We start from the raw sequence: 22,363 nt of genomic DNA, 5'->3' as shown, positions 1-22,363 counted from the left end.
CCTGGAGGGGAGCCGGGGGGAAGGGTCGGAGGAGAGTGAAGCTCCGGGGCCCAGCGGCCTGCAGCAACGCGGGAGGGGTGGGGAAGCTCGGCGGACTTCTCCCCAGAGGGTGAGTGCGGCCTCCAGTCCTGCGACGGTCAGCGCAGAGGAGGTGCGCCTCCTAGAGGAAATGGCCGTCCAGGCTGAGCGCAGGCACACTGAGCTCATGGCTGCAGTGGCAAGGATGCCTCACTCCATAGAGTCACTGGCAAGGAGTGTGCAGGAATTCGGGGCAGCACAGGCCAGGAGTCTGCAACAATTCAGTGCAGCACAGGCCAGGAGTCTGGAACAATTCAATGCATCACAGGCCAGGCGTCTGCAGGACATCGTGGCAGCACAGGCCAGGAGTCTGCAGGACTTCGCGGCAGCACAGTCGGCTTCTAGCCAAGTGCTCAGTCGTGCCATCCATTCACTGGCTGGTGTCATGCGGACACAGACCAGGGCCACATGGGCACTAACTGCTGCCACCCTCGCTGGATCAGCCAGGCATCGCCAGGGCACTCGCCGCGCAGCAGCAGCCCAGCAGTCTGTCCTTCAGCTGTTTGCTGCGCATGCTGCAGTGCTGGCCGTGCGAGTGCCAATGTGTCAGGCGACCAGCGAGCACCTGCGATCTGCCAGGTTGCCACCATTCCTGCAGCCGACACTGCCACTTCGCCATTGCAGCTGCCACGAGCAGCTGGACAGACTGCTGCCACCCAGCCAGAGTTGGAGCAGTCAGCAGCCGGACACTCCAAGGCCAGAGCTGGTGCAGGCCAACCCCCAAGGGCATCTGCCGTCTCGCCATCTGTCCCTCAGCAACCTTCCCCCAGCCTTGCTGCAGCCACTGGGCTCCCATTGAGGAGGAGCAGCAGGGCGGGCAGGGGCCAGGCAAGGATGCGCAAGGCATCGCCCTCGCAGGGCAAAAAGTAGAGGTATGCACAAATGCCTGGTGCTTGTTGTAAGGCCGACACTGGTGCAGTTGTTTTTGTGTAAGGCCGAGACTGGTGTCTTTCTTTGTTTTTGTGTAAGGCCGAGACTGGTGTCTTTCTTTGTTTTTGTGTAAGGCCGAGACTGGTGTCTTTCTTTCTTTTTGTAAGGCCGAGACTGGTAGTTTTGTGTTTTTGGAGGGGGCTTCTCCATATGATCATGTAATGTGGGAAGGGCAGAGGTTTTCAATAAATTATTGTTGTTAAATTGCAGTGTGCATGGTTTTTTGGTTAAGTCCTGGTTGCCCTGCTCGGCTGAGGGCTTGTGGAGCGGCTACATTCATCTGCTGACATTGGCACAAGCCAGTCCCTGAGAGGGGGCCTAGAATCGACGTTCAATAAGCCGGCGACGGGCGGCCCTTGCACTTTCGGCCTCCCTCCTGTGCTGGTCCTCCTCCTCCTCCTCCTCCTCCTCCTCCTCCTCCTCCTCCTCCTCCTCCTCCTCCTCAGGTGGTCCTCCAATCTGTGGTGGCAGTGGCTGAGTCCTGCGGATAGCCAGGTTGTGCAGCATGCAGCAAACGACCACGAAATGGGAGACTCGCTCCGGCGAATACTGTAGGGCTCCACCGGAACGATCCAGACAGCGGAACCGTTGCTTCAGGACGCCGATTGTTTGTTCGATGATGTTCCTGGTCGCTTGATGGCTCTCGTTGTATCCCTCTTCAGCAGGGGTGCTGGGCGCACGGAGCGGGGTCATCAGCCAGGTACACAAAGGATAGCCTTTGTCCCCGATAAGCCATCCGCGTGGGTGAGGCTGGGCCTGGAACATGTCTGCCACAGAAGTCTGTCGCAGGATGAAGGCGTCGTGGCTGCTGCCTGGAAAGCGGGCATTGACAGCTAGGATGAGCTGCCTGTGGTCACACACCAGCTGGACGTTGAGCGAATGGTAGCCCTTCCGGCTGCGGTAATCCTCGGCATTCTCCAGAGGTGCCCGCAAAGCCACATGCGTGCAGTCAATGGCGCCCTGCACCATGGGGAAGCCCACGAATGCTGCAAAGCCCATTGCACGCTGTTGCTGCTTGGCAAGGGCCATGGAGAAGGAGATGAACTGACGTCTCCTTTTGAAAAGGGCATTGGTCACCTGGCGGATGCAGCAATGCACGGCGAACTGGGAGATGTTGGCAATGTCCCCAGTAGCGGATTGGAAGGAGCCGGTGGCATAGAAGTTGAGAGCCACCGTCACCTTCACTGCCACCGACAGAGACGTCCTGCTCCTCAGCTGTGGCTGCAGATCACCGCCAAGCAGCTGGCAGATCTCTGTGACCACGTCCCTTCTGAATCGCAGCCTCCGAACACACTGCTCCTCAGACATGTTGAGATAGGAGAACTGCTGGCAGTATACCCTGGGTGGGTAAGGCCTCCTTTGCCGACGCCTGTTGCCCCCTCTCCGTCTAGCCAGGGCTGCCACTCTCTCACGGCGTCTGTGCGCCCTTTGGATGTAATTGAGAAAGCCAGCGTTGACACCCATTGCAGCCCCCATAATATGCTGGCAAACAATGAGATGTCAATGAAGGCAAAGACTAGTGGAAATCTGTGGCCTGAAGCCAGAAGTACCTGTCCGAGTGTTGGGCCAAAGCAGAAAGCTATCTACCTTGGTCTCTCTCCAAAGATCCGTTTCGCAAGAGGGAGTGCTGCGAAATGGCAGCCTTTTATATTGCAGGAGGAGTGCCCTTTAATTTGCGCCCCCCGCGCCCCGCATCGGCTGAGCACCGTTCCACTTAACAGTCGCTAGGGCCACCAGGCGCACAATGGGGCGTTGCAACTGAAGTTCCGGTTGGGGGCGCACAAAGGGCGTTGCACGAGGAAATGACGTCATGATCTGCGCGCGCAGCTGAGCGCGCGCAAAGACTTTGCGCCGCCGCTAAATCTCTAGTGAAGTTGGGGCGAGGCGCAGTTCTCGCTGCGCCCGGGCGCTACCCACCTAGCGCCTGACATCTACTCCTCCTAAGGCGCTAACGGCTGGCGCAACCAACTGAATTTCTAGGCCTGTGTCTTAATGCGAGGAGCATTCGCAATAAGGTGGATGAATTAGCTGTGCAAATAGAGGTAAACGAATATCATTTGATTGGGATTACGGAAACATGGCTCCAGGGTGGCCAAGGCTGGGAACTCAACATCCAGAGGTATTCAATATTCAGGAAAGATAGGCTAAAAGGAAAGGGAGGTGGGGTAGCATTGCTGGTTAAAGAAGGGATTAACACAATTGTAAGGAAGGATATTAACTCTGATGATGTGGAATCTGTATGGGTAGAACTGACAAATACCAAGGGGCAGAAAACGTTAGTGGGAGTGGTATATAGACCTCCAAACAGTAATGCGGAGGTTGGGGATGGCATTAAAAGGGAAATTAGAGAAGCGTGCAATAAGGGCACAGCAGTCATCATGGGTGACTTTAATCTACATATACCAAATTAGTAATAATACTGTGGAGGAGGAATTCCTGGAGTGTTTATGGGATGGTTTCCTGGACCAATATGTCGAGGAACCAACCAGAGATCAGGCCATCTTAGACTGGGTATTATGTAACGAGAAAGGATTAATTAGCAATCTTGTTGTACGAGGCCCCTTGGGTCGGAGCGATCATAATATGATCAAATTCTTCATTAAGATGGAGATTGAAGTAGTCGACTCAGTGACTAGGGTCCTAAATTTAAATAAAGGAAACTACGATGGTCTGAGGCACAAGTTGGGTAGGATTGATTGGGGAATGTCACTCTAAGGGTTGACGGTGGATAGGCAATGGCAAACATTGAAAGACCGCATGGATGAACTACAAAATTTGTTCATCCCAATTTGGCATAAAAATAAAACAAAAAAGGTGACAACCGTGGCGAACAAAGAAAATTAGGCATAGCATAAGATCAAAGGAGAGGACATTTAAATTGGCCAGAAATAGCAGTAAACCTGAGGATTGGGAGCAGTTTAGGATTCAACAAAGGAGGACAAAGGGATTAATTAAGAAAGGGAAAATAGAATATGAGAGTAAGCTTTCAGGGAACATAAAAACTGACTGTAAAAGCTTTTATAGATATGTGAAGAGAAAAAGATTGGTGAAGTCAAGCGTAGGTCCCTTGCAGTCAGAATCAGGGGAATTTATAATGGGGAACAAAGAAATGGCAGACCAACTAAATACATATTTTGGTTCTGTCTTCAAAAGGAGGACACAAATAACCTCCCAGAGATATCGGGGAACATAGGGTTTGATGAAAGGGAGGAACTGAAAGAAATCAGTATTTGTAGGGAAATTGTGTTAGGGAAATTGATGGGATTGAAGGCCGATAAATCCCCAGGGCCTGATAATCTACATCCTAGGGTACTTAAGGAAGTGGCCCTAGAAATAGTAGATGCATTGCTGATCATCTTCCAACATTTGATGGAATCTGGAACAGTACCCATGGATTGGAGGGTAGCTAATGTTACCCCACAGTATGCAGGTGCAGCAAGTGATTAAGAAGGCCAATGGAATGTTGGCTTTCATTGCTAGGGGGATAGAATATAAAAATAGGGAGGTATTGCTTCAGTTGTACAAGGTATTGGTGAGACCGCACCTGGAATACTGCGTACAGTTTTGGTGTCCATACTTAAGAAAGGACATACTTGCTCTCGAGTCAGTACAAAGAAGGTTCACTCGGTTAATCCCGGGGATGAGGGGATGGACATATGAGGAGAGGTTGAGTAGATTGGGACTCTACTCATTGGAGTTCAGAAGAATGAGAGGCGATCTTATTGAAACATATAAGATTGTGAAGGGGGTGGATGCGGGGAGGATGTTCCTGATGATGGGTGAAACTAGAACTAGGGGGCATAGTCTTAGAATAGGGGGCTGCTCTTTCAAAACTGAGATGAGGAGGAACTACTTCACTCAGAGGGTGGTAGGTCCATGGAATATGCTGCCCCAAAAAGCTGTAGAAGCTACATCATTACATAAATTTAAAACAGAAATAGACAGTTTCCTAGAAGTAAAGGGAATTAAGGGTTACGGGGAGCGGGCAGGAATTTGGACATGAGTCTAGGTTCGGATCGGTCATGGCCCGGTGGGTAGCGGAGCGGGCCCAGGGGCCGTGTAGCCTGATCCTGCTCCTATTTCGTGTGTCTAATTCTGTTAGATTCAGGAGATGGTTCTGTGATAGTAGATTGGCGGTTAGGATCAGATCAGCCATGATCTTATTGAATGGCGGAGCAGGCTCGAGGGGCCGATTGGCCTACTCCTGCTCTTATTTCTTATGTTCTTATGTTCTTTAAAAAAGGTGGTAGAGAGAAAACAGGGAATTACAGACCGTAAGCCTGACATCGGTAGTGGGGAAAATGCTAGAGTCCATTATAAAAGATGTAATAGCAGAGCACTTGGAAAACAGTGACCGGATCGGACAAAGTCAACATGGATTTACAAAAGGTAAATTGTGCTTGACTAATCTACTGGAATTTTTTGAGGATGTAACTGGTAAAATAGATAAGGGAGAACCAGTGGATGTGGTGTATTTGGACTTTCAGAAGGCTTTCGATAAGGTCCCGCATAAGAGATTAGAGTGTAAAGTTAAGGCACATGGGGTTGGTGGCAAGGTATTGACTTGGATAGAGAACTGGTTGGCAGACAGAAAGCAAAGAGTTGGAATAAACAGGTCTTTTTCCGAGTGGCAGGCAGTGACTAGTGGGGTACCACAGGGATCGGTCCTTGGACCCCAGCTATTCACAATGGCCCAGAAATTCGGGTCGGGGGCTTCCCGCGGGTGCAAGCCCCCGACCTGCACTTACCTTGCGCGCCGGCAGTTGAGCTGTAGGGCCATAGAGTCATAGAGTCATAGAGTAATACAGCACGGATAGAGGCCCTTCGGCCCATCGTGTCCGCGCCGGCCATCAAGCCCTGTCTAATCTAATCCCATATTCCAGCATTTGGCCCGTAGCCTTGTATGCTATGGCATTTCAAGTGCACATCCAAATGCTTCTTAAATGTTGTGAGGGTTTCTGCCTCCACAACCCTTTCAGGCAGTGAGTTCCAGACTCCAACCACCCTCTGGGTGAAAAAGTTCTTTCTCAAATCCCCTCTAAACCTCCCGCCCTTTACCTTGAATCTATGCCCCCTAGTTATCGACCCCTCTACTAAGGGAAAAAGCTCCTCAGCATCCATCCTATCTATGCCCCTCATAATTTTGTACACCTCAATCATGTCCCCCCTCAGCCTCCTCAGCTCCAAGGAAAACAAACCCAACCTGCCCAGTCTCTCTTCATAGCTGAAGCGCTCCAGCCCTGGTAACATCCTGGTGAACCTCCTCTGCACCCTCTCTAACGCGATCACATCCTTCCTGTAGTGTGGCGACCAGAACTGCACACAATATTCCAGCTGTGGCCTAACCAGTGTTTTATACAGCTCCATCATAACCTCCTTGCTCTTATATTCAATGCCTCGGCTAATGAAGGCAAGTATCCCATATGCCTTTTTTACCACCTTATCCACCTGTTCCGCCGCCTTCAGGGATCTGTGTACTTGCACACCCAGATCCCTCTGACCCTCCATCTTGCCTAGGGTCTTTCCATTCATTGTGTATTCCTTTGCCTTGTTAGTCCCCCCAAAGTGCATCACCTCACACTTTTCCGGGTTAAATTCCATTTGCCACTGTTCCGCCCATCTGACCAACCCATCTATATCGTCCTGCAGACTGAGGCTACCCTCCTCGCTATTTACCACCCTACCAATTTTTGTATCATCCGCGAACTTACTGATCATACCCTTTACATTCATATCCAAGTCATTAATGTAGACCACAAACAGCAAGGGACCCAGCACCGATCCCTGTGGTACCCCACTGGCCACAGGCTTCCAGTCACAAAAACAACCTTCGACCATCACCCTCTGCCTTCTGCCACTAAGCCAGTTTTGTATCCAATGTGCCAAGGCACCCTGGATTCCATGGGCTCTTACCTTCTTGACCAGTCTCCTGTGCGGGACTTTATCGAAGGCCTTACTGAAATCCATGTATACCACATCCACTGCGTTACCCTCATCCACACACCTAGTCACCCCCTCAAAAAATTCAATCAAATTAGTCAGACATGATCTTCCCTTGACAAAGCCATGTTGACTATCCCTGATTAATCCTTGCCTCTCCAAGTGGAGACAAATTTTGTCCCTCAGGATTTTTTCCAATAACTTTCCTACCACTGATGTTAGGCTCACTGGCCTGTAGTTCCCCGGTTTTTCCCTACTACCCTTCTTGAATAATGGTACTACATTAGCGGTTCTCCAGTCCTCTGGCACATCCCCTGTGGCCAGAGAGGTCCTGAATATATGTGTTAGAGCCCCCGCAATCTCCTCCTTTGCCTCACACAGCAGCCTGGGATACATTTCATCCAGGCCTGGGGATTTATCCATTTTTAGGCCAGCTAAAACCGCCAATACCTCCCCCCGCTCGATGTTAATATGTTCGAGCATATCACAGTCCCCCCGCCCTATTTCTATGTCTACATCGTCCTTCTCCATAGTGAAAACAGACGCAAAAAATTCATTCAGAACCCCTCCTACATCTTCCGGCTCCACACACAGATTGCCACTTTTGTCCCTAATGGGCCCTATTTTTTCCCTAGTTATCCTCTTACCCTTAATATACTTATAAAACATCTTCGGATTTTCCTTTATTTTGCTTGCCAGTGTTATTTCATGGCCCCTCCTTGATCTCCTAATTTCTTTTTTAAGTATCCCCCTGCACTTTTTGTACTCCTCTAGGGCTTCCTCCGTCTTTAGCCTTTTGTATCTACCAAAAGCCCTCCTTTTTTTCCTAATCCATTCCCGTATATCCCCTGACATCCAAGGTTCCCTGTGGTTTTTGGAACCACCCTTGACCTTTACGGGAACATGTTGCCATTGTATGATCTCAATCTCCCTTCTGAAAGCCTCCCATTGCTCCGATGCGGATTTTCCTACAAGTAGCTGATCCCAGTCCATTTTGGCCAGATCCTGCCTTATCCTATTAAAATCGGCCTTCCCCCAATTTAGAACCTTTATTTCCGGCCCATCCCTGTCCTTTTCCATGGCCACCTTAAATCTTACCATATTATGGTCACTATCACCAAAGTGCTCACCTACTAGCACTTTTTCCACTTGGCCGGCCACATTCCCTAGAATTAGGTCCAGTACCGCCCCCTCTCTTGTAGGACTTTCTACATGCTGGCTCAAAAAGCTCTCCTGGATGCACTTTAAGAATTCTACACCCTCTGAGCCTTTCACACTCTGACTATCCCAGTTAATATTGGGGAAGTTGAAATCCCCCATTATTATTACCCTATTATTTGCACATTTCTCTGAGATTTGCCTACATATCTGTTCCTCTATCTCCCCCTGACTGTTTGGAGGCCTATAGTACACTCCCAGCAAAGTGCTTGCCCCCTTTTTGTTTTTAAGCTCCACCCATATGGCCTCATTGGAGGACCCTGCTAATATATCATCCCTCCTTACTGCAGTAATTGACTCCTTAATTAATATTGCGACACCCCCTCCTCTTATACCTCCCCCTCTGTCTTGCCTGAAGATTCTGTACCCCGGAATATTGAGCTGCCAGTCTTGCCCTTCCCTCAACCATGTCTCCGTGATAGCAACAATATCATACTCCCATGTGTTTATCAACACCTTCAGTTCATCCACCTTATTCGCAAGACTCCTTGCATTAAAATAGATGCCATCCAGCCTTGCCCTTATATATTTGCCCTGTCTACCAAGCTGACTTGTTTTTTTCTCTATAATTGGCAGCACATCCCCCCCTATTTCAGCTCCCCTCTGTATCCCATCCCCGTGGAATTCCGCTCCAGGGCCTGGCCCAGCTGCCGGCGCGCTGTGCTTGCGTGTCCCAGGGGCATAGTTAGTGCGATGCGTCCCCTGGGATCACGTGGGCCATGGGCAGCCAATCGGTGCAGGGAAAAGCCCATTCATCAGTAGTGACAGGACGAACTGTCAAACTTATAAATACTACGGCCCCAAAATAGTGGTAAACCTTCAAATAAATTTTTTAAAATCATCACACTTTTTAAATAAACTATAAATTACATTAAATAACTATTTTAAACAATAATTTAAATTTTTGAAAAAAATAATTTTTTATTCAAACAGGGCTAAAACTAAACTTACCTTGCTTTAAAGTATTTAAAAATAATAAACCTGTGGAAAAAATGTTTTAATTTTAATTAATTGACCACTTACCCTTTAAAATGCAGGCCTTACACCTGGTTTTTACATTTCTAAAATCTAAAGACTTACCTTCACAGAAAAACCTGTAAAAAAAACGTAAGTTCAAAGCATACGCGCAGACTCCCGCGCGCACGCGTTCGACCTCTGAACCCCTTCGTTCAGAGGAACGGAAGTGCCAGTTTCCCGCGCATGCGCAGTGCATGCAAGAAACCGGCACTTCCATCGGGCCCACACGTGACTACCCCGTGCGTACTCACCCGTGGAGACCCGAATTTCTGGGCCAATATATATTAATGATCTAGACAAGGGAACTAGATGTAATATCTCCAAATTTGCAGATGACACAAAGCTGGGTGGCAATAGATTGGGAGAAGGGGAAGTGCAACGAGACCTGGGTGTCCTTGTGCACCAGTCGCTGAAGGTAAGCATGCAGGTGCAGCAGGCGGTTAAGAAGGCAAATGGTATGTTGGCCTTTGTAGCGAGAGCGTGAGAGTGCAGGAACAAGGATGTCTTGCTGCAGTTATACAGGGCCTTGGTGAGACCACATGTTGAGTATTGTGTGCAGTTTTGGTCGCCTTATCTGAGGAAGGATGTTCTTGCCATGGAAGGAGTTCAGCGAAGATTCACCAGGCTGATACCTGGGATGGCAGGAATGACGTATGAGGAGAGATTGGGTCGATTGGGCTTGTACTCGCTGGAGTTTAGAAGAATGAGAGGGGAACTCATTGAAACTTATAAAATTCTGACAGGACTGGACAGACTAGATGCAGGAAGGATGTTCCCGATGGTCGGGGAGTCCAGAACCAGGGGTCACAGTCTAAGGATAAGGGGTAGGCCATTTAGGACAGAAATTAGGAGGAATTTCTTCACCCAGAGAGTGGTGAACCTGTGGAATTCTCTACCACAGAAGGCAGTAGAGGCCAATACATTAAATATATTCAAGAAGGAGTTGGATATATTTCTTAAGGCTAAAGGGATCAAGGGGTATGGGGAGAAAGCAGGGACCGGGTACTGAATTTGGATGATCAGCCATGATCGCAATGAATGGCGGAGCAGGTTCGAGGGGCCGTATGGCCTACTCCTGCTCCTATCTTCTATGTTTCTATGTAGGACAGACACAAGAAGGTTTAAAGCATCTTAGTTGGGACAGAAGGAATTGTCAAAATGGCACAGGTCCTGCGGCATGCAGAAGTAGGCAGCATTGCCTACCCCCAACATCATGTTATTTTTATTTATTCGTTCATGGGATGTGCCAGCAAAGCCAGCATTTATTGCCCATCCCTAATTGCCCATCCCTAACCACTGTTCTTTTTGTAGTGGTTTGGTACAACTGAGTGGCTCGCTGGGCCATTTCAGAGGGCAGTTAAGAGTCAACCACATTGCTGTGGGTCTGGAGTCATATATAGGCCAGACCAGGTAAGGGTGGCAGATTTCCTTTCATAAAGGACATTAGTGAACCAGATAGATTTTTATGACAATCATGGTCACCATTACTGATACTAGCTTTTTTAAATTACAGCTTTAGTTAATTATTTAATTAACTGAATTTAAAACCCCCGGCTGGGATTTAAACTCATGTCTCTGGATCATTAGCCCAGGCCTCTGGAGTACTAGTCCAGTAACATAACCACTATGCTACCGTTCCCGTAAGTGCTAAGCATTTGGCTTCCCCTTAACCTATCAATTTAGGCTATGCTCGTAATGTATACGGTGGATGCAGAATGAAGAAGAATAGAAATGTAAAATAAATAGAGCTCTTCAATGACCCATAACATTTAGATTCATCTCGTTGCTAATTTTATCATCTAATAAGATCTTGTGAGTACTGAACTGCCTGCAGAATGGTGAAAGTCTAAATTGAGTAGATTACCTTTCTTGTGCACTTGCTCTCTTCCTCTGGGCCCATGGGACTAGGAAGCCATAGCATGTTTGGAGCTATGCAAAGAGCCAGGTTAAAAGCCGTCATCTGGTTTTCTTCTGAGTTTTTCTCAATGCGATGCAGAACACCAAACAAGTGACGAAGAAGAAGGACATTTGCTTCAGGAAGCTCCTCCACCAGACTGCAACACATCAGAAATAATTCATGTTCCTGTTACCTTGCCCTTTTACCTTAAAACTCAGAATTCTGGTACAATAACTACAACTTATCTAAAAATCACTATATACTAGAGGTGATTTAGTTTCTCCATTCCATCAATAAATGTTTTATACAGCACTTATTCTCTCAGCAAACTATATCCCTTTCATGGCCTAATTGGTAAAAGCACTGAAGCATACAGACCAGAGGACTCCAGGTTTGATTCCAATTCTGTGCTGAGTTAGGTGATCTCAGTCAGGGTAGTAGCTGATGTGCTAAAGTTGGACTCAGTTATTTGGCTAGGGAGCAGATGATCAACCAGGATTCTAGTTCCGGATTGCTGGAAAATGCATGTGTATGGATGTTTGACGAAGGTAGGAGCTTTCTCCCTTTCTTTCCTGAAAGCGCTGACTCTTACTAGAGTATGGTGCTGGCCACCCTCTGGTACATCACCCAAAAGGCCATTCATCATTTGTGAGTCTAAACAATGAGTGCTGGCAAGCTATGTGTTGTGGAGAGGAGGTGTTGAGTCACACAGTCATCAAATGCTGATCAGTAGCAGGAACCCTGGCTTATTTTCTTCTCCTTGTCCAACAGTGCTGAGGCCAATTACAATGCCCAAATTGCTGAAATCAGTTAACTCAGCTTGAGTTAGCTCAACACAGACCGAGAGATAGATAGCAGGCAGTTATATGCTAGTTAATAGTCAAAACAAAATGTTTCTCTCACTTCTTCATGGACTGTATCTTTTCCTCTTCATTCTCATTTTCTATTCCTTCCATCCACTTCTCATACAGTTCTGATGACAGAACGCTGCCAGGGATGTTACGTAGAAAATCCTGCACAAAAAATACAGTTATCAAGTTCTTCTCAATCTTTTGTCATTAATATTTTCATAGGTATTTAAATTAAAAAATCCTCCAAAATGTTTTTCTGATTTTACTAAGCTTAATAAAAGCAAAGGTGAAGAATAGCAACACTAGTGTCTTATTCGAGCACCCTTGACAAACACAGAGTGCTGCAAATACTAACAAAGCAAATGAACAAAAACCTTAAGCCGTTCTCTAGATAACTCCCCCTACCAGTAGCCAGGTATCATTCAGTGAAATACATTACATCCATTTGTAACCCATTACACCTGTTCTTGTTTGATCTTATTTTTAGGGTAGATTTTCTGAGTACCAATAGGTCAGGTGCCTTGCATTGGGCAAGGGCTGGTAATATCTAACTTTTCATTCTTTTTAATCTTTTTGTCTTTAATTCTCCCTTTCCACATATTTTGTAACTGTTGATGATAACAGTTTTTGATGTCCCCAAGAGAAATCATAAGAATTATCATTTATTTCTGTCTTACTTGTAGTATTAGTTGCCACTAAGAAAATAGGCATGAGTTCCCTGTACTGAGGGCTGAGTTCAGAATGTTCTTTGAACGTGCTCACGACTGCGAGTGTTATTGGTTGACCTTAATATGCTACTGTTCAGAAAATGTGTTCTTAGTAGTTCTTCATTAAACATCTTGCATGAATGTGACTGAGTCTTCAGGTATTGTGCACCAAGGGAAACTGCTACCCCATTAGTCTCTCATTGCTGTTTGTGGGATTTTGCTGTGTGCAAAATGGCTGCTGCGTTTGCCTACAAAACAACACGCACTGCATCCAAAAGTGATTCATTCCTCTGTGATGGTGTAGTCAGTGAGTTAAAGGCTACCCGTTTGTAAAGGAAGGTGCTGGTATGTGGCAATGGGGGAGGTGAGGCATAGCCTTTGAAAACAAGTTTGTAAGAGATATGCTGAGAATCAGTGAAATGTGTGTTTTTGGAATGGTTCCTGGAAAGTTTGAGCCACATAAGATTTAGTGTGCGATGGATACATGTTAGATACAATAATGTCAAATAGTAAATTTCCCGTGGCATTGCCCACAGTCAGTTGACAAATGTAAGGTTTTTTTTTGTGTACTGGATGGCGATGAAGTTGGGAGTGAGGCTTCAGACACTCACCTCTCAGAGGCATCTAGTGGCTAGAGCCTGCAACTACATTGTGACCACTGACATAGTAAAATTTAATGTGAAATGTTGACAGAAAAGCATGACGAAAATCATGACAACAGGAAGTAATGTTTGTGGAAAGGACATATACACCCAGTGCATGATCTTTACTTTCATTTATATATATATATATTTATATATAGATATAAAGTTTTTCTTTCTAATTGCAATACTAATTCAATGTGATGGACTAATTGTTCTATCACTATTATTGCACAGAAATACCTAAAATATTTGCTTTAGGAGCTACTCTGACAAAATAGTCAAATACTTGAAAATAATAGGAATAATTTTACAAATTTATGCGTCTAGTTTTAATGGATGGAAAATCCTTTGAAGCCCCCTGAACTCCATGGGGGAGAAATTCAGTATCGCCCCATTTGGGGCACAATTATTGGCCGGGCGCAAAGATTAGCGGCAGACGCTAATTATCGCCGCCGACTGCACACTTGGTTTTTATCGCCTTTGGAGGTGATTGGAGCGCTAAATCAGGCGCTACACACCTCTCTTAAGGCGCAAAGGTCGAGGAGCGAGGCACTACCTCAGAGCGCTGGCAAAGCTCATGTGATGTCAGTCAGCAATGGAACACAGATACAATGACGCCGGCCAGTTCTTAAAGGAGAGGGTTGATCTTGCTCTCCATCCACATCCTGCTCATTGCAGCCTTGAACCTCGGCCTGGAGAGGCCCAGGGAAAGAGCTCAGAGTGCAGCCTCCACAGTCTCTTCTAAATTGATACAAGGAAGGGCAAATCAAAATGAACCTGCAAAGTGCTGGTCAGTACCCAAAACTCCTTCACACCGCGTTGAATCTCTCCAGAAGTCTCTCTCTCTCTCTCTCTCTCTCTCTCAGAATGCGTGGTGCAAAAATGTCACCAACAAAAAAAGGCAGGAAGTGGTCGCCTTTAAATAGCGCTCCACCAGTCCCTTCCGACTGCAAAATGCTCCCCTGAACCTGTCGTTGCTAGCGGCAGACAGTAAGGCAGGGGGCACCACTCAATATCCGGTCTGGGGTGCTACCAGGGCGTTGCACACTCAACTGATGTCACGAACTGCCAGCGCAGGAGATCGTGGCGGTAGTGTTTAGCGCCGCCGCAAAATGTCTAGTTAATTTCTTGAGCAGCGCAAACATCGCCGCGTATGGGCGCTAGTTGCTTTGTGCCCCATTAGCGCCCTCTTAAGGTACTAATGGGAGGCGCAAACCAACTGAATTTTTCCCCCCATGCCTGAGTTTCCGATATGGGTTTCCGGAAGGCAAAGCTCCATGTTGGGAGCACAAGTTTGTAAGATTTATCCTAATGAAAGGATGGTGCATCAGTTGGCAATATTCTGCCGTGTTCAGTCTGATCCATCCTTCCCTTGTTCTCTTTCTTTTCTAGGTTAAAATCCATGACACTGCACATCCATGTTTAAGGTCTAATCTAATATCCATATTTTTGACTGGAATGATATATAAACTCATACCGTGATGACAGCAGCTGCCACGAAGACAGATTCTCTGTCCATATGCACCTCATTTCCAGAATTCAGCTTCTCCTTCAGCTCCTTGCAGGTCTTGGCATTAGCTGAGCGCCTGAAAATCCCTTTGGTGGAGGGGCCTTCATGGTATAATAGGACAAGCATATCCTGTAGAGAAATAGCAACAGAGTCCATTAAAACATCACTAGCCACTTGATTAATATTTAAAATAGTTGTGTTACTTTCACAGACAGCTAAGGTGTAAAGTGACAAGTGTCTTTGAAGCAAATGACTTCATATGGCTGAACACATTTGAAGAGTGTGTGTACTAACTGACGTAAGAAAACTACTAGGCCCTGGTCTAAGCATTAAACAAAGCTTTAATCAACTGTTTTACAGCATGGAGGTCTAGTTGTGTCCTTCACTAGTTCCTGTTAAGAATGTCCTGTGCAAGCTGGGCCCGTGCCCAAGTATTTATACTCTCCCTGGACAGTGCCACCTGCAGGCCGCTCAGTATTATTTCATAAGTCTTTCTTTCATGAATGACTGATTCATGTCACTAACCTTAATCCTAACTCTAATTTTAGCACAGACAAGGAGGCATACCCTACCCTGAACCTTAATGAGGAGGCTAACTTTAATCCTATCTTTAACCTGAACCCTAGCCTAAGCCCAAGGAGAAGGCTAATCCTAACCTTAATATAGAACCCTAACTTGGAACCCTAACCCAAATATAGGCACAAACTTTCCTACCGTAAAACAATACAGTCAGTAGCAACAAGATTGAGCAACAAAGGAAGAAAAGAAAAAAAGAGAACAGAAAAAAAGAAGAGGAGAAAAAGAACAGAAAAAGAAAAGAAAAGACTTGCATTTCTATAGTGCCTTTCACGTCCTCAGGACGTCCCAAAGCTCTTCACAGCCAATGAATTGCTTTTGGAGAGTAGTCACTGGGCAGCTGCACTCCTTACCATGATTGGCTTGGGAAGGGTGCCATTCTTACAGATGGAGGGCAGGGACAGCCCAAAGAGCTTCCTTGGTGTCATTGGAGACTCTGAGGTGGGACTGCTGTCTGACTGGTTGCTGGAGCTGCGGCGGAGAGCCCAGTCTATCAACGACTTCTTCTTTTTAAGAGTTTTTGGAGTTGATTCTGGAACAAAACATGGAGATAAAAATGGGGTTATAGTGACTCAAGTGCTTAACTTACAATTAAAGTAAGGGCTGATTAGAGAACAGCAACAGGAGAGCGTGGGAAACAACACAGAGGATGCACATCAAGTCTCTTCAAATATTATTCAAATTATTCAAATTTACCAGTGAATAACTGACTCCTTGATCCTCCTTCCCATTACCACCTCCTTTTGCTTTGTGCAATCATACCTTTTGTCATTTAATCTCTCCTGCCTTCCACCCTATCACAGACCTTCCCTTTTGATCTTTCCTCCCCTCCCCCCTTTCCCTGCCCCTGCATTTGCTTAAAAATCTGTTACATCTCTAATTTTTTCCTGTTCTGACCTTAAACGTTAACTCTGTTTCTCTCTCCACAGATGCTGCCTGACCTGTTGAATATTTCCAGCATTTTTTGTTTTTATTTCAGATTTCCAGCATCCGCAGTATTTTGCTTTTGTTTCCTTGATCCTCTTGCCTGCTTCTAATGAAATGCTTACTCTCTTGCATTGTGTAACATATGAGAAGGTTTGGGTGGTGCAATGGGTTGGATGCTGACCCTGCACTTCTGGGACCTGTATACAGGTCCAACCCTAGACTGATGGGATTATCATGTTCAGCCTCTGCAGCTGCAAGAGTCCCACATGAAACATACATTAGGCAGTGTCAATCCACGTTCCGCTGGGAATAGGCTCCAAGCACAAAACTGCCACAATTTGGTACTGAATCGGTAATCTCCCTTAGAGAGGCATAAGGAAGGTTAGTGTGGGAAATTTAAGGATGTTGCAATGAATAGAGAGTGCTCTTCTGAACTTGGGGTGGCAGCACATTGTTAGGGTAGAGCACATGTTTAGGCTGCAGCTAACCTGACCTGAGAGTGCTTGATGTTGATAGAAAGTGCCTGAAACAGGAATTTTCTTCGGGGAGGTGGGCTGGGGACAGGGGGGCGGTGTCCGAGGCGGGCGGGAAACTCAGGGGGCCGGGTTTCCCGCAGGCCCTGCCGATTTTACCGGCAGGGCCTAATTTGAATGTGAGGCCTCGGTTACCCACCTGCGGCCAGCCAGCTTGAGAGGCTGGCTGGCTGCGGGCGGCTAGGCCTCAGTTGTGAGGGTTCAGTCCGGGGGAGGGGTGTCGGGGATCGGCTGGGGGGGGTGGTGGTCGGGGATCGGGAGGGGGACAGCAATCAGGAGCGGGGGGAGAGGATCAGCCGGGGGGGGGGGGTGCGGTTGCAGGATCGGCAGGCGATTGGGGGGTAGTCAGGGATCATGGGGGTTGGTCGGGGATCGCGGGCAGGAGGTAATTGGGGATCGCGGGGGGTGGGGGGTTGGCCAGGGATCAGGGAGTGTGGGGGGGGTGAGCAGAGGATCGGCAAGAGGGCTTGAGGATCGGGGCCGGCCACGAGGGAGAGGCCTGGGAATGCAATCGGAGGCCCCTGAGGGGGTCTCCGATTGTGGGGGGTGGGTTAGGTAGGGACCCTGGATCCAGGAGGTAGGTATAAAGCCACTTACCCCCTGGATGCAGCAGTCCTCACCTCTGTTTAACTGCCAAGTTTCACGAATTGTGTGAAACCCATCCCCAGGCAGTTAAATTCAAAATGGAGGGGAAAATGGACGCTTCCAGCCTCATTACAATATTTAAATTGAGGATAGCTCCCCCGGGAGCGGGTTGGTCCCCTGCTTCCGGCAAAACCAGAAGTGGGTGGGTTGGAGGCGGGATCAGGTCAGGAATCCCATTTTTAACAATTTAACTTCCCCCACGCTCAAAACCCACCCATTTGTTCATGGGAAAATTCCGGCCTAAGTGTTCCATTTCCCAGCACGAGCACTCCTCAACTTGATGAGAACAGAAAAAAATGTAACACAACAGGGGAGAAATTCCACAGGGATGCTCCCACTTGTCCGCCATAATTTTGATGGGAGAGTCACGGAAACCCTGGATAAATGGCGTAAATATTATTCCGCCAAGGCTAGGGCAAGCGAGTGGTAAACCCTGATGGAGATTCAACCCCAATATTTTGAACAATGATTCTAATGCAATAGTCAAGTATTATTTTTATGTAGTATCTTTGCCCAGTAAATGCCAATAATGTCATTTGATATTGTTCAACTCAAGCCCAGGAGAAATGCCAGAGAACCACAAACCGCACCATGGTTGCAGTAACTGATTGACTCCAACCAAACCTGTCCGAGTAGGCGCTGGTTCCTGCATCAGGCTCGGCAGTCATCAGTGGAAAGTGTTCCATTCTCAGCACTGAGGTACTTCAAATGGCACAAAATACACAAAAAAAAGGAAGAAAAAAATCCGTGGATGTGCAAGTTCGTTCTAAAGTAGAAACTACCGCTGTAGAAACTGCCCTGCAACGCTTGTTTCTGAAGCAGCTGGCACTGCAGAACTACTATGGGAAGCAGGTCTGCAATATAAACATGCTGTAGCATCGGCTGCGATGGAACTACATGCAGGAACAGCTTGCATGTCATGGTGTCATAAAAGCTTGACCTCATCGCAGAAGCTATAAAGGAGTCTAATGGACACCAGTGGACACTTCAATTAAAAATGTTACAATTACTAAACAATCCCTTCACCGGGAGCAACAGGAAGAAATTATCTACAAACATGCATTTTCTGTTCCAGCATTAAAATAGCAAACTTATCTCAAAGGGCTTCCTAATTACATGATAACATAATTGTTTTACTTGAGCTTCAGAATAGCAGTGACCTCTGCTCTGAAGCTAGACGGAATAGAAGGTTCCAGTTTTGATTCCGTGATGTGTGCTAACTTAGATGAGGCAGTAGTTGGAGTGCACACAACTGATCTCTGGGCTAGGGTGGGAAAAGCAGCCAGAGTGCTTAAGTCTGGTACACTTAAATACTTTTTAAATGAAACTACCCATCACTTGAATACTATGCAAAATTCCATGATTACAGCAATTGCTAAATTGGGATGAGAAATTGAAAGTAGTAAACGATTTATTAACTATTATATATATATTTGCTGGAATGCCCGTCCTTAATTTTCGTCAATGTGTTTTAAAGTCAGAACATTTAGAATTTCATTTCCTTCTCCCCAGCTGATTTATTTTCTCCTCCTTAGCTCAGGGACACTGAAGCCAATTGTGGCAATTAACTGTCCTCCTGTCTGAGACCAGCGGACTCAGCACATGATCTTCTTGCTCTGTATGCCTCAGTGACTCACTGGATAATTGTCCTGCGCCATCAAAAGAGCCCTGATTCCAATCTTTAAAGTTGAAGAGGCACTGCTCAAATCCCATAAGCAGCCCCTCACCAAGTGGCCTTTCTTCATGTAGCGTCCTAGACCATGATTGTCAGCAGGCTTTTCAAACCTGAGGCCAAATCTGATCTTGCTCTCAAGTGATGTTCACATATTGCATTTATCAGCTGCAGGCATTGTTAACAAATGCTGGCTGATAATCCCCTTCTCTAGCCAAGAGAAATTGGAATGAATTGTAGCACTCCAACTGGTTTAGTTCTGGCACAGGGGATCGGTATTGGGGACCTAAGTCAGATATGCTGGAGTAACACCCATTCTAGAATACACACTGAATTCTGGTAAAATTGGCTGCTGATAGAAAATGTGCCTGCACAAAAATAAAAATGGTACGTGTATGCAAATGGATGCTAATGAGGGCCAAAGCTGTTGGGGGGAAATTTTAACCTGAAAAAATGGGTGGGTTGGGGGTCATGTAGGAGGTTAAAGTGTTACAAATCTGAATCCCGACCAGAACCCGCCTCCAACCCGCCCACTTCCGGTTTTAATGGAGGCGAGACAGGGGCGGGCAGCCAACCCATTGCCAGGAGGCGGGTCTCCTATTTAAATAGTATAATGAGGCTGGAAATCTCTGATTTGACCTCCATTTTGAATTTAACTTTAGCTGGTCGGGTTTTGCAGGCCTTGAGATTAGCGTGCAAAATGAAGGCACATGGGATTGGGGGCAAGGTATTGACTTGGATAGAGAACTGGTTGGCGGACAGAAAGCAAAGAGTTGGAATAAACGGGTCGTTTTCCGAGTGGCAGGCAGTGACTAGTGGGGTACTGCAAGGATCGGTCCTAGGACCCCAGCTGTTCACAATATATATTAATGATCTGGACGAGGGAATTGGATGTAATATCTCCAAATTTGCAGACGACACAAAGCTGGGTGGGAGGGTAAGCTGTGAGGAGGATGTCGTGAAACTCCAGTACAATTTGGACAGGTTGGGTGATTGGGCAGAAACATGGCAAATGCACTATAATGTGGATAAATGTGAGGTTATCCACTTTGGTGGCAAAAACAGGAAGGCAGATTATTATTTGAATGGCAATAGATTGGGAGAAGGGGAAGTGCAAAGAGACCTGGGTGTTCTTGTGCACCAGTCGCTGAAGGTAAGCATGCAGGTGCAGCAGGCGGTTAAGAAGGCAAATGGTATGTTGGCCTTCGTAGCAAGAGGGTTCGAGTACAGGAACAAGGATGTCTTGCTACAGTTGTACAGGGCCTTGGTGAGACCACATCTTGAGTATTGTGTGCAGTTTTGGTCGCCTTATCTGAGGAAGGATGTTCTTGCCATGGAAGGAGTGCAGCGAAGATTCACCAGGCTGATACCTGGGATGGCAGGAATGACGTATGAGGAGAGACTGTTTCAATTGGGCTTATACTCACTGGAGTTTAGAAGATTGAGAGGGGATCTCATCGAAACCTATAAAATTCTGTCAGGCCTGGACAGGCTAGATGCAGGAAGGATGCTTCTGATGGCCGGGGTGTCCAGAACCTGCGACACATCAGGGAGGGGGAGAAGTTCCTGGACTCTATGTTTCAGGAGATGGTCACACCTATGAAGTTAATTACTGCAGATGTAGTCCGTGGTCAGGGACAGGACGGTGTGACTACGAGTGAGGAAGGTACAGGGATCCAGGATGTAGTGTTGAAGGAGACGCAGCCCTTGTTCTTGTCCAGCAGGATCGAGGTTCTTACTCCCTGTGAGGGCGGGAGCGGGGACTGCAGGGAGGATGAGCAACCTGGCCACAGCACCGTGGTACAGGGGGCCATTCAAGTGGAGGGAGTAAAAAGAAATGTTGTAGTGGTAGGGGATAGTATCATTAGGGGGATAGATAGGGTTCTCTGCAGTCAAGAGCGGGAGTCCCGAAGGCTGTGTTGCCTGCCTGGTGCCAGGGTTAAGGACATCTCTTCTGGGCTGGAAAGAAACTTGCAGTGGGAGGGGGAGGATCCAGTTGTCGTGGTCCATGTTGGTACAAACGACGTAGATAGGACAAGGAAGACGGTTCTGTTAAAGGAGTATGAGCAGCTAGGGGTCAAATTAAAAAACAGAACCTCAAGGGTAATAATCTCTGGGTTATTACCTGAGCCACGAGCGAATTTGGCTAGGATAAATAAAATTAAAGAGTTAAATGCGTGGCTCAAAGACTGGTGTGGGAGAAATGGGTTTTGCTTCTTGGGACACTGGCACCAGTACTGGGACAGGAGGGAGCTGTTCTGTTGGGACGGACTCCACTTGGCCAGTGCTGGGACTAGAGTCCTGGCGAATCATATAACTAGGGCTGTAGAGAGGGCTTTAAACTAATTAGTGGGGGGGAGGTTTCTAGAGAGCAAATCATAGAAATGACAACAGAGAAGGTCATAGACTTAGGTAGCAGTGGGGGAATTAAAAAACAGAATGTGTCAGGAAGGGACAGAAGGTATGGAGTAAAAAGTAAAGTACTAAAAAGGGAAAAAACAGGAACTAAGTGTTACAAAACATATTTGAAAGTTCTTTATCTGAATGCACGTAGCATTCGTAACAAAATGAATGAGTTAACGGCACAAATAATGACATATTGGTATGATCTTGTGGCCATTACAGAAACATGGCTGCAGGGTGACCATGACTGGGAATTAAACATACCAGGTTATTTAACAATCAGGAAGGACAGGCAGGAAGGGAGAGGAGGTGGGGTGGCTATGTTAATAAAGGAAGGAATCACTATAATACAGAGAAATGATATTGGGTCAAAGGAGCAGGATAGTGAAACAGTTTGGGTGGAGGTAAGGAATAATAAGGGGAAAAAAACACTAGTGGGTGTAGTCTATAGGCCTCCGAACAGTTGCAACTCTGTTGGACGGAGTATTAATCAGGAAATAGTTGAGGCTTGTAATAAGGGAACAGCTATAATTATGGGGGATTTTAATTATCATATTAACTGGACAAATCAAATTGGGCAGAGCAGCCTTGAGGAAGAGTTCATTGAGTGTATTAGGGATGGGTTTCTTGAGCAGTATGTAACTGAACCGACCAGGGGGCAAGCAACCTTAGATTTGGTCCTGTGTAATGAGACAGGATTAATTAAAAATGTCCTAGTAAAGGATCCCCTTGGAATGAGTGACCATAACATGGTTGAGTTCCATATTCAATTAGAGGGTGAGAAGGTTGGATCTCAAACAAGCGTGCTGAGCTTG

At 46.8% G+C, this 22,363-nt stretch overlaps 1 protein-coding gene across 2 annotated transcripts in view; it reads right to left on the bottom strand.

The window, feature by feature from the left end:
- arhgap20b (Rho GTPase activating protein 20b) overlaps nucleotides 1–22,363 on the bottom strand; it is a 182,694-nt gene that overhangs the window by 34,560 nt on the left and 125,771 nt on the right. For both annotated transcript variants that reach the window (XM_085998845.1, XM_085998856.1), the window contains exons 10-13: nucleotides 15,722–15,900; nucleotides 14,760–14,921; nucleotides 11,984–12,093; nucleotides 11,048–11,237 (exon numbers count right to left, since the gene is read on the bottom strand). In XM_085998845.1, coding sequence (XP_085854971.1) covers nucleotides 11,048–11,237; nucleotides 11,984–12,093; nucleotides 14,760–14,921; nucleotides 15,722–15,900 — 641 coding nt within the window. The remainder of the gene's footprint in view (nucleotides 1–11,047; nucleotides 11,238–11,983; nucleotides 12,094–14,759; nucleotides 14,922–15,721; nucleotides 15,901–22,363) is intronic.

The sequence above is a fragment of the Somniosus microcephalus genome, chromosome 1 (assembly GCF_052327205.1).
Source record: "Somniosus microcephalus isolate GS21.2 chromosome 1, FLI_Smic_1.0, whole genome shotgun sequence".
NCBI classification, from domain to species: domain Eukaryota; kingdom Metazoa; phylum Chordata; class Chondrichthyes; order Squaliformes; family Somniosidae; genus Somniosus; species Somniosus microcephalus.
The sequence above is the reverse complement of the archived record's forward strand: the minus strand, read 5'-3'. Positions and strand labels throughout refer to the sequence as shown.